The sequence below is a fragment of the Lampris incognitus genome, chromosome 8 (genome assembly GCF_029633865.1).
Source record: "Lampris incognitus isolate fLamInc1 chromosome 8, fLamInc1.hap2, whole genome shotgun sequence".
NCBI classification, from domain to species: domain Eukaryota; kingdom Metazoa; phylum Chordata; class Actinopteri; order Lampriformes; family Lampridae; genus Lampris; species Lampris incognitus.
Genome location: NC_079218.1, coordinates 19,429,439 through 19,441,788, shown reverse-complemented (window position 1 = coordinate 19,441,788; position 12,350 = coordinate 19,429,439). Strand labels below are relative to the sequence as shown.

The window sequence follows — 12,350 nt, the reverse complement described above, 5'->3', positions numbered from 1 at the left end:
TGGTATTTACCAGTCAGTCTTCGTTCCAACCCTCACCTATGGTCATGAGCTTTGGGTAGTGACCGAAAGGGTGAGATTGCGGATACAAGTGGCTGAAGTGTCTTTCCTCTGTAGGTTGTCTGGACTCAGCCTTAGAGATAGGGTGAGGAGCTCGGACATCCATAGGGAGCTTGGAGTAGAGCGGCTGCTCCTTCGTGTTGAAAGGAGCCAGTTGAGGTGGTTCAGGTATCTGATTAGAATTCCTCCCGGGCGCCTTCCTTTAGAGGTTTTCCAGGCATGTCCAACTGGGAGAAGACCCTGGGGTAGACCCAGAACTTGCTGGAGGGACTACATGCCCAATCTGGCCTGGGAACATCTTTGGATCCCCCAGGAGGATCTGGAGGGCGTTGTTGGGGAGAGGGACATCTGGAGTGCCCTACTTAGCTTGCTGCCACTGTGATCCGACCCCGGAGAAGCAGCTGATGATGAGATGAAATTAGATGGCAGCGCAAAGTCACGTTTGCAGCAGCCTCACCCAATACCCATGTGGGAAGATGGTGGTGCGAACTTAATGTTGGTAGCAGCTTCACCCAGTACCATCCATGCAGTGTCTTTGTCCATGTCTGTGTCTAAGTTTGTGTCTTAATTTTGTTGGCTGGGAGAGCCGGTGCTGGATTGGCTGGGAGAGCTTGGTCTGCTGCATCCTGTGGGCCCAGGGACCACGGCCCTGCCCGGAGCTGCACCCGAAGAGGATACACTGAGGGCAGTCTGACAGGACACGGAAATGGGGCAGGCTAAGCTAACTGCTAGCCCATGCAGACCGGAAGTTCCGACAGTTATCCTGGCTGGCATTCGCTCTCTTGGACAGTGAATTCTTTTTTTGTGGATATGTTGGATGTATGTTTTTTGCAGTTTTGTAGATTTTTTTGTGGGTAGTTTGGATATATGTGTTCTTGTAGTTTTTTCTTTGTGTTGCACTGCTGTGGGCTGGGGGAAACGATATTTTGTTTCATTTCATGTACGCAAGTGAATGAAATAAAATGACAAATAAATGTTCCTGATTCCTGAAATATTCTAATGAGTGCCATCACGGTCAACTTAATGTTAATTTTTATCATTTTGTGCCATTTTTATATCATGGTGAACCATGAATCATGGCGGTGTCTGATTTTATAACATACACTGTAGATTATGTCATTATCAATTAGCTTCTCTCGCTGTTAACCCTTGGTTCTATTCATTCTCTCAACAGTGTGTTTTATATCTTTGGTCGCTGAAAATCCTCTATCCAAAGACGCTATTTCTACTGCGAGGAAATCATGAATGTAGACATTTGACAGAATATTTCACCTTCAAACAAGAATGTGAGTACCCTTCAATGCTTGTGTTACCGTATTGCTTTTCTCCTTGTCTTACTAACGTCATGCATAGCCTGGAGCACTTCTGACAGGGGGATTGTAACTGGCACACCTGTCTCTGGAAAGTACAAAGTTAATTCTGGATGAAGGATCAGGGAAGGGACAGATTCAGCTGTGATAAAATGGGAGGTTGGGAGTAGATAATAAAACTCTCTCTTTCTCACTCACTCACTCACTCACTCACTCACTCACTCACTCACTCACTCACTCACTCACTCACTCACACACACACACACACACGAGGCCAGATGTCTTTGTGTATCGTATAAAAAAGTAACAGCAACAAAGACATTTGCACTTGTTTGTGTGCGTATGAAAGATATGTTGCACATATCCAGAAAACATGGTTTATTTAACACTTTACAGTGTACTGTTTGTTAATTTTGGGTCTAAGTTCTCTTTTGGTTGGTATCAATACGGTATCTATTGTGTGAAAATGTAATGACAAAATGGGGACTTGTCAGACTATCCTCCAAACCTGTCTCCCTGTCTGCCATGCACAGGTAAAATAAAGTACTCAGAGCAGGTGTATGACTCGTGTATGGATGCGTTTGACTGCCTTCCCCTGGCCGCTCTCATGAACCAACAGTTTCTGTGCGTCCATGGTGGACTCTCGCCGGAAATACACACCTTAGATGACATAAAGAAGGTAGTGCTGCACTCTTGTCAGGTTTTGCAACTTGTTGTGTTTGTTTATGTCCCTAGCGTCCATTCTCTCACTCTGTGTGTGTGTGTGTGTGTGTGTGTGTGTGTGTGTGTGTGTGTGTGTGTGTGTGTGTGTGTGTTGATTACCAAAATATCTGTCATCTGCCTCTTTATATTAAGCTGGACCGGTTCAAAGAGCCCCCAGCCTTTGGGCCTATGTGTGACCTGCTGTGGTCTGACCCTCTGGAAGACTTTGGCAATGAGAGGACCCAGGAGTTCTTCAGCCACAACACGGTCCGAGGATGCTCTTACTTCTACAGGTGAGCCCTCCATCACATCATCCCTGCACTGATAAGGCTGATGCTCATGTTGTTCTTTAACTAGTATCCCTTTATCTTGTACAAACTCGGTGACTTCCACACAGCGCTGCATGTCTGCTCAGTCCCAATTTGCTGATAGACGTTATAACGGAGCTGCTTGCATAACTACTCATAACTATTTCTGAATTATGGGCGGCATGGTGGCCCAGTGGTTAGCGCTGTTGCCTCACAGCAAGAAGGTCCTGGGTTCAAACCTCAGGCCATCCCAGGTCCTTTCTGTGTGGAGTTTGCATGTTCTCCCCGTGTTTGCATGGGTTTCCTCCAGGCACTCCGGTTTCCTCCCACCATCAATAAAGACATGCATGTTAGGGTTAATACTCCTGTCTGTGCCCCTGACCAAAGCAGTAGGAAGAAATAACTGGAGTTGGTTCCTGGGTGCTGCACGGCAGCTGCCTATTGCTCCTAGCTACACAGCTAGCATGGGTTAAATGCAGAGAGTAAATTTCATTTGTATGTATGTACAAAATGACTAATAAAGAATATTCTATTCTATCAGTAATCAGTCAGCAAAAATCATCGATATCTGATTCATCTTGTGTTGGATTCTTCATATCAATTAAGACTAAAAATGGGAGATGAAATATTTTGTGCCTGCTCCGACAAAATCAGACATGTTTGCTTACTGATATATTGTGGATTAATTTAACGTTATCGACATCTTTTATTGTGAAACTTGGTCAGATAGCCACCCTCATTCCTATAATTCACTATAAATGACAAATTATAGAGTTGTGGCTGATTGTGTCCGTTCTGAGATCAGGGGGATGGACAAAATATAAAACATAATGCTTCAACAGACTGAGAATATGTTTATTGTTTGACTTTTAAGTTTCTACATTTCAGCTGAACATACATTCTTAAGAGTAGCAGACAAACAACTGCTCGCTATTTTGCCAGAGCATTTTAAGTAAAGTATCAGTGAACACTTAACTATAGTGACAGGCATGGGCGCAAGTCCATAAATACTGGGGTGGCATCCAGCGCTTTACCTGTGCCCCCATCCATAGGGTTAGTGGTGGGGTCAGGAAGGGCATCCGACATGACATTTTTCCAAATCTGTATGCGGCTTGACAAGACCATACCGGATTGGTCAAGGCCTGGGTTAACAACGGCCATCGTTGGTGCTGTGCTCTCACAGGGTACCGATGCAGACTATAAATCCAGTGTGGCGACCCCTGAGAAACAGGGAACAAGCCGAAAGAAGAAGAAGATCGGTGAACACTTAACTGTTATTTTGAGACTTCCACCACAGGGGAGGTAGGCAGCGATGATGAGATGTGGAGATCAAATGGCAGCCCACTGTGGTTTTCTTGCCGAACGCCCAGGATGGTTCAGGCCTTTGTTTGCAAAAGCTGCAGTTCTGTTCAAATCACAAAAAAGCTAAGCAGCTTTTGGCTTATAATGTTGCCAGTGGAATGAGGTTACTTTAGAGACAGTCTGGGGATTTAGTGACCATGTGTCTGGTTAACAGCAAACAAAGGAAGATTTCGGTTTCCACTCCAGAGAAGTGACATCCTGGACATTGTGTCCAAAATAAGCGCTGCTTGGATTACCATTTACACTCATGAGCGCTCAGCTGTCGTTCTGTTTTGGAGCTTTTCAAAATCCAAGCAAGATTGCAAGGCTTTTGTACGGGGCACTTGGAGAGTGCCCTCTGATAGGTTGTCTCGGGTCAACTAACATGGAACTGACCAAAACGTTGGTGTAAGATGTTCCTTCGTATTAAAGCAGAGATCTGTGATTTCCCTGATCTGTCCCTCCCTCTGGTAAAGAGAGCTACATACAAGATGTAGTGGCCATTGTCGCTTGTGTGCCGTCAGCTCAGCAGTAAACAGTTCCCACCCTTGTAGAAACGGCATCCTCGGACCAAAGCTAACACAGGAAATCTAACGCATTACAAACTACATCAATCTGTAAGGGAATATTGATGTACTGATTGTAGAATTAGCTGAAGACCTGTCCAACAGAAGCATCACTGCATCGTCATCACATTTCAATCCTTTTTCCTGTTTGAGTAGAAATGTGTTTGCTGCTGCACCAGTGTTCATGTAGCCTGGGAACCGGACGAATCTGCGAACTCATGTTTTACATCTGCTCTGGCATATAGCATTGTTAGCATTAATGTTATTATTAGCATCAACATATGGCGTTAGCCCGGCCTGCATTGCACCTTACCCCAATACTCATCCCCATATGTGGTGGGTCCATGGGGTGATCAGTCAATCTTCGTTCCAACCCTCACCTATGGTGATGAGCTTTGGGTAGTGACTGAAAGGATGAGATCATGGATACAAGCGGCTGAAATGAGTTTCCTCCATATGGTGTCTGGGCTCAGCCTTAGAGATAGGGTGAGGAGCTCGGACATCCGGAGGGAGCTTGGAATAGAGCCGCTGCTCCTTTGCATCGAAAGGAGCCAGTTGAGATGATTCGGGCATCTGATTAGAATGCCTTCCTTTGGAGGTTTACTGGGCACGGCCAACTGGGAGGAGACCCCGGGGTAGGCCCAGAACTCACTGGAGGGACTACATGTCCAATCTGGCCTGGGAATGCCTTGGAATCCCCCAGGAGGATCTGGAGGGCGTTGCTGGGGAGAGGGACATCTGGAGTGCCCTACTTAGCTTGCTGCCACCGTGACCCGACCCCGGAGAAGCGGCTGATGATGAATGAATGAATATGGCATTAGCATGTGCGAATTTGTCTTGTTCCCAGGCTAGTGCTCATCCTACCTAGTCAAAAATATAAGCAGCAGTGTATAGAGAATGTCTCCAACCATGGTAAAAATGCCAGGTAGTATTGTGTAACGGTCCAGATGGATATATATCCATTTATTAATGCTGAAAAAAATCCCAGCTATAAGCTTTAATTTTCGTTGATAAAAGGGCCTTTGACACTCTTACAGCTTTCCAAAAAGGATCAGGAACTGATAGGGGTGATTTTCTTCTATTTCAACCAAGTTGAGGGGGAAAAAGAGGAAGGCTATGTGATTGGTTTTAAACAGATAACAAAAAGAGATGAATAATAGGAAAGATTACTGTAATAGGAAAGATCAGTGTAAAGGCATCCGAGAGAAATATCTGGTGACAAGGGTATTTTCTCTGCTTTAGTGCTAGTAATGCTACAAAAGAGACTGCAAAAGCATAAGCTCATTTGGGTTTAAAGATGCAAAGAAATATTCTGTGGGTCCACAATATGCCACTTATTATTCGCCGTCTATGAGGCGACTCCGGCTTTTAAATTTCAGTGCGACAGGATCAGGTCCTTTTTTTCTCTCAGTCAATGTTCACAAACATCAACTGAATCCTCCTGGATGGTATTAATGACCTATAAATTTTTTTCTTCATTATAACTCATGTTCAAGTTAATGCATCAATGACTAAATCTGATGTTGCTCCTCCCTATGACACGAACCCCTTGCGGAGTCAATAAATTAAGTTTTCACACTGTTTTGTACATTATAGTTGCTATCAAAATGATGTTTCTTGGTTCATTAACAATTTCATTTTTTTTCTATGATAAAGATAATACAGAATTATAGAACTCCCTATTGAGCTACTATTATTATATGTTGTTTGATGTAATATTGCCGCTAAGGTAATGTTGCTTTTGTTATCACTTTTGTCATTTAAATGGCATGTCTGTAACTGACATTTTGTGGACAGGTCAATTAACTGAACAGTGTCTTGAAATTTTCATTTATATTCTGTGGCCCTGCCAGGTTATTTACAATTCCAGGTGCTCTCTGTCCTACTGTTTATGGATCCTATTCTGCATACCTATTTTGCATACCTGCAAATGTTCTCAAAGATGATCCAAGACATTATTAGTGCAACGTGCTACTAGGTTCACAGTAAAATGGTATTTTATAGCAGAGTCCGGGAAGCGTAGCAGTCCATTCTGTTGCCTACCTATACGAGTTTCGCTGGTTCAAATCCCCGTGTTACCTCCGGCTTGATTGGGTGTCCCTACAGACAAAATTGGCCGTGTCTGAGAATGGGAAGCCAGATGTGGGTATGTGTCCTGGTTGCTGTACTAGCGCCTCCTCTGGTCGGTCGGGGCGCCTGTTCAGGAGGGAGGGGGAACTGGGGGGAATAGCGTGATCCTCCCACGCGCTACGTCCCCCTGGCCCTGGCGAAACTCCTCACTGTCAGGTGAAAAGAAGCGGCTTGCCACTCCACATGTATCGGAGGAGGCATGTGGTAGTCTCCAGCCCTCCCTGGATCAGCAGAGGGGGTGGAGCAGCGACCAGGACGGCTCAGAAGTGTGGGGTAATTGGCCGGGTGCAATTGGGGAGAAAAAAAAAGGGGGGGGGGATCCAAAAAAAAAAGAAGAAAAAGATATTTTATATGTGTGAATACCCCCCCCCTCCCAAAAAAAATAGGCCTACATAATGAAAGCTTCTGTTGCGTTTGTGAGCTTATGACAATCTCAAACTCGGTTTATAAGTCACTTGACATTTCTGTCAGGTCACTGATAACTCGATTTCTATTTTTAGTTATATCAGAACCCTTATTCAGTCACTGCCACCCTATCAGGTTTTGGGGTTTGATGCTGACACTGCCTAATTAAGTGGATTGTGGAACGGCTGTACTGGCCAGGGGGAGTCACTAACTGCATCTCCAGACAGAGCCTGCCTCAGCAGAGAGATACTGCTGGGCGAACCACACATCTCACTCATTTGCTCTTCCGCTTGACAGTTTTTGTTCTCTACTTACAATTGGTTTGGGGTGGAAGACCCGAAAACGTTCACATATTGCTCTGCCTCGACTGCTTTGTCCATGTTTCGACAGTATGTGTGAGCACACTTGGTGGGCATCTCCCCGAATTAGTCTTGTTCTTCTTGTATGCAAATCTCCCCAGTCTTTGTTTCCCTTTGGTTTTATTCAGCCAGTTAAATCATGTTACTTTTCAAGTTTCGTTTGTCTGATTTTTCATTGTTGGGGATGTAACAAATCGGGGATGTTGTTTCTCAAGATGCACAAGTGCGAGAGTGTTGCTCCACTCTCGTTGCTCCCAACCCGCAAGCTACACCTTGTTCTGACCACCGACAGCTGAGACATTTTTCTGGCAGAATCCACAGAACTGCCAGTCAACAGTAGGATCACTTCTATAGAGTCATGTAAAGTCTTGTTGACATTTATATCAGAGTTCAAGATGAAACATGTAGTCTGACGTCAAAGCCATACTGAAAACACTACCTCGGTGGTCTTGTATAACGAGAAGACTTTCCAATTAGTTGAACGAAAGACGACGATCCAGATGTCATTAGCCCTCTTGTCTTCGTGTTTCATTTCTGTTGTTGCGTTTTGATTACTGTATCCGTTTCATAATTTCTCAATATGTTCCCTGATTTGCATTTGTGGTGCATTAATTTGGTTTTTATTTGCATTTGATCTACATCCCTGCACTGGTTAAGCCAATAATCCTCATGCCCACATTTGCAAATAGATTCTGATATAGCGTGGATTGGCTGTCCTGTGCAGTCTTCCATTAGAGAGTTGATGTTCTTCAGTCTTACCAGAAAAAAAGAAGAAAATATGTGTACACTCCTTTTATCTCATCCCTTAGAGTTTAGATTAATATGATGATCTGCTTCCATTGCACAGAAGAAGAGTCATGTTGAATTTGCATTCTTGTTTGCACACTGGTGTGTCCCAAAATTTCAAGAATTCCGAGGATGGAATCCGTTTAGAAAGGCACAAACCATTACTGCCAAAATGTACAGTTTTCTCCGACTGTGCACCAGATAAGTCAATACATGCTGTGCAAACAAGCCTCTATATGGGGCTTGTAAAAAAGTAGAGTTCCGCTTCCGGTGTGGGAAGATGGCAGCACGAACTCACATTTGCAGCAGCCTCACCCAGTACTGGTGTGAGAAGATGGCAGTGCGAATTCACGTTTGCGGTGGCCTCACCCAGTAGCGTCCATGCAGTGTCTTTGTCCACATCTGCATCTAAGTAGTGTCTTCGTTTGTTGGCTGGGAGAGCTGGCGCTGGATCTACTGAGAGAGCTTGGTCTGCTGCATCCTGTGGGCCCAAGGACCATGGCCCTGCCCGGAGCTGCGCCCGAAGAGAAAACACCGAGGGTGGTCTGACAGGATGTGGAAGCGGGGAAGGCTAAGCTAACTGCTAGCCCATGCAGACCAGCAGTTCCGATAACACTGAGGGTGGTCTGGCGGCGGCCTCGCCGAGCGTCGACTGTGTTTTAGTGTTGTTGTGGGGAGTGCAGGGAGGTGTGTCGAAGGTGTCTGGCTGGGAGAGCTGGCGTTGGATCGGCTGAAGGAGCCTGGTCTGCTGTATCCAGTGGGCCCAGGGACCACGGGCCTGCCTGGAGCTGCGCCCGAAGAGGAAACACTGAGGGCGGTCTGACAGGACGCAGAAGCGGGGCAGGCTAAGGTAACTGCTAGCCCATGCAGACCGGCAATTCCGACAGTCATCCTGGTTGGCGTTCGTTTTCTTGGGCAGTGATTTTTTTTTTTGTTTAGTTAGGATATATGTGATCTTGTAGTTTTTGGATGTGTTTTTGTCTTTGTGCTTGCACTGCTGTGGGCTGGGGGAAATGATATTTTCGTTTCATTTCATGTACTTGCGTACATGAAATAAAATGGCAAAGTGTCCCTGATTTCTGAAATATGGGTTTTGGTTTTGTTTTTTTGTTGACAAATTATGTTAGAAGCGTAAAGGACATTTCAGTGCATGACTAATGAGATAGTATGTCAAAAGATGTCACTCTGTCTCCGTGTCCCTGCATGTTTATGTAATTTATATGATTTATAATATAATTTATGATTTATTATCATTGAATACCATCAGTATGGGTTACTGATTGGAAGGAATGAAACAAATAAGTGAAAGTGATTCCTATTGTTAATATGTCCTACTGTAATTTAAGTTTGTTTTTTTTTCCACTATGGATGGATGTTGCTCACCACTGGTGGTTAGTTTTTATGTTGACCAATGTTGAGGATCACTTGCCTGACAGTTGGGCTTTCTTTGAAAAAATACAGATTCTCAGCTTCACATTTACAACACAACACTCTTGTTTCTCCTTCTCTTGCCCATCGGATCTCTTGCTCGCTCCATCACATGCATGCACACAAACTCTTGTGCCTCTTGCTTATAGGGGTGAAGGAATGTGCGATACTGCAAAGATGTGTGCGTGTTTGTTTGCAACGTTGATACCAAGTACACTCTTTCTGAGTAACCAATAGACGTCATCAGGGTGAACAAAAAAATAAATGAGCACCTGAATTGCGCTTAGATCCACATCATCTTGATCATTCCAGCAGTGCAACTGTGGAACTGAGAATACAGATTTTGCAGTGATGAAAAGCACACTCGTCTGTTAGGGTTAGTGATCCCCACATTTAAATCTACCCACCAGTAGGCAAACCAGCGAAAAATCCATCGGTGAAATTATGTGTATAGCGTTATGACACCTACAGAACTCTTCATAGAGCAATTCGTGATGCGGTGAGTTTTTATATAAGGTGTTTCATAACATTTCTTGACTTAGCTTTGTATAGTGTGTATTTTTAATTCCTTGCAAAATTTCAGTGTATACTTATCAGCTGCACATCACATTTGTTTTTGTGTGTAGTACATTCATTCCTGTGACTGATATACTACGTACCCTACCATAAGGGAACATGGGTCACATGGCCTGTTTATATGTGGATGGCACGGTTTTGCCAGGTGCTCAGGGCACAGCAGTGCTCCTGTTTTTCTTCCGGCATGAGCACCTAAATATTTAAAACACTTCTGAAAGTTTGATGGGTCTGTAGACGGCCTCGGCTGTAGGGAAGTGGAGGAAGAGGGGGATGTTGCAAGGAAGGCTGTATGATGCAGCACGTCTGGAATGGTTGGGAATGACGTTCAGCATTAGCATGACTGCATCATCAAAGACAGACACTGACACACACTGACAGCACATGACTAAAGTCTAATCTGTGCACATGAGCGTATACCTCTGCAAGCAGTCAGTGTCACTGGGTTACTCCACTTATTTTTCAGGAGACTGTTTGTCACTGCGTGTCTCTTCATTGCGGGAATGTGCAGTGTGGCGTGAAGTGTAGGTTTGAAATTGGTGAATGTGAATTTTGGCAAATGGTATAGTTAGCAGTGTGATGAAATGCAAAGCCTGAGCAGGATATGACAGGTTTTGAATCACATGGACCTTGGCAATACATGGAGACGGTATGACTCTTGCATAGAAGAAGCCAATTGGAATATTCAATTATATACAGTGCTTTTCTGAACTGATTTAGGTCTATGTCATCATTTCTGGCTAATGGGTTGGCAGTATTCATACCTTTGGGGCAATCGGTGAATTAAGTGGTCCCTCTGATATTACATTTATATTGGCATTTTCAGCATTTAGCTGACATTGTTGTTGTTTTGGGTAACTTCCAATGAGTGAACAGATTGGGGCTCAGTGCCTTGCCCCAGAACACCTGAACAGGATGGTTGGCTTTTGATTGACAGATTTTGTCTTGTTCACTTGGCTATTAAAAAAGAAACAAAATTGCATCCTGTTCTTTAAGTGTTGCTCTATGGATTAAACAGTTTCACATATTCAGATGTAATGGTGCAAATTACCAGCAAGGACATCAGTTCTCAAATACTAGCTAGCTGGTAATAAGTAAATACTTGCTATTGGTGGGCAGAATCAGCAAAAAAAAGAAGAAGAAAAAATCACATCTGTACCGACCATTTTCATACACGCTGAGTCTCAAAGATATATACTGAATGATACATAAGCTGCTGAGTGGTACGTACTGTACATACTCAACTTGTTCTGCTAATGCATAAGGCAATATTACAAAACTCGAGTGTTTCAGACATCAACAAACAGGTCATTAAGGTTTTCAATGCAACATCGAATGTGCCACATGCTGAATCAAAGAAGAACTGAATTCGTATTGAATAGGGCATCAAGCTGCTTAGCTAAAAAAAAAAAAAATCAATGGTTCGTGTGACCAAAAGTCCTCAGCTCATTAAATTTCATAATGATGAAGCTGGGGGTGTGAGACCACACTCGGTCTCTGGAGAGCTGAATACTAAGAAAAGCTGAAGCTGACGTCAGCTTCTGTCACCGTCCAATTAGCTGTCACGGGCGCTGGGCCTCTGCAGCACCAACGAGATTTTGGTTTTTTATCATTCGTGTCCAGGTTGTTTTCATGTCACCATACCCTTAAGTGTTGAACTTGCCCTTTGTCAACCAACTGCCATTGAATAATTTTATAAACTTGAAAATGATAATATTTATGTTTAACTATCCAGTCACGAATGGGCAAATAATAGAGGACTGACCTGTTGCACAACCATGAGGAGAGCTTGTGTTACAGATGAGTGTAGATGGAGGCCTGACAGTAAATAAAAACTAGATATGTATTTCATATTTGTGCTTTGCAAAAAAATGAATTTACGCCAATGTTTGGTACATTATTCAGACTAGACTTCAGAAGGGCTAGAATATAAGGAGTCAACTAAGGTATTTGTCAAAATGCGCATTGAACAACAGTGATGAATGTGCAGCCATAATCAACAAAGCCATTCAAGTCAAGTCAATTTTATTTGTATAGCCCAATATCACAATTACAAATTTGCCTCAGTGGGCTTTACAGCAATACAACATCCTGCCCTTTGACCCTCACATCAGAAAGGAACAACTCCCTAAAAACAACCCTTTAACAGGGAGAAAAAAATCGGAAGAAACCTCAGGGGGAGCAACAGAGGAAGGATCTCTCTCCCAAGACGGACAGATGTGCAATGGATGTTGTGTTTACACAATTTACAGAACACAACATTGAAAGAGGATAATGGAATTATAAGATATATGAAGAATATGATGAGGAGGGTGTCAAGCAGTGTCCAGATGCCACTGGAACAGCCCAGGACCTGACCCACACAACCACCATCACCATGTAGAC

The 12,350-nt window shown here is 43.8% G+C and overlaps 1 protein-coding gene across 1 annotated transcript in view; it reads left to right on the top strand.

Annotated features, from left to right (window-relative positions):
- Window positions 1–12,350, top strand: part of LOC130116308 (protein phosphatase 3 catalytic subunit alpha-like) — a 44,276-nt gene that overhangs the window by 21,296 nt on the left and 10,630 nt on the right. The window contains exons 4-6 of the mRNA XM_056284228.1: window positions 1,232–1,343; window positions 1,901–2,046; window positions 2,223–2,362. Coding sequence (XP_056140203.1) covers window positions 1,232–1,343; window positions 1,901–2,046; window positions 2,223–2,362 — 398 coding nt within the window. The remainder of the gene's footprint in view (window positions 1–1,231; window positions 1,344–1,900; window positions 2,047–2,222; window positions 2,363–12,350) is intronic.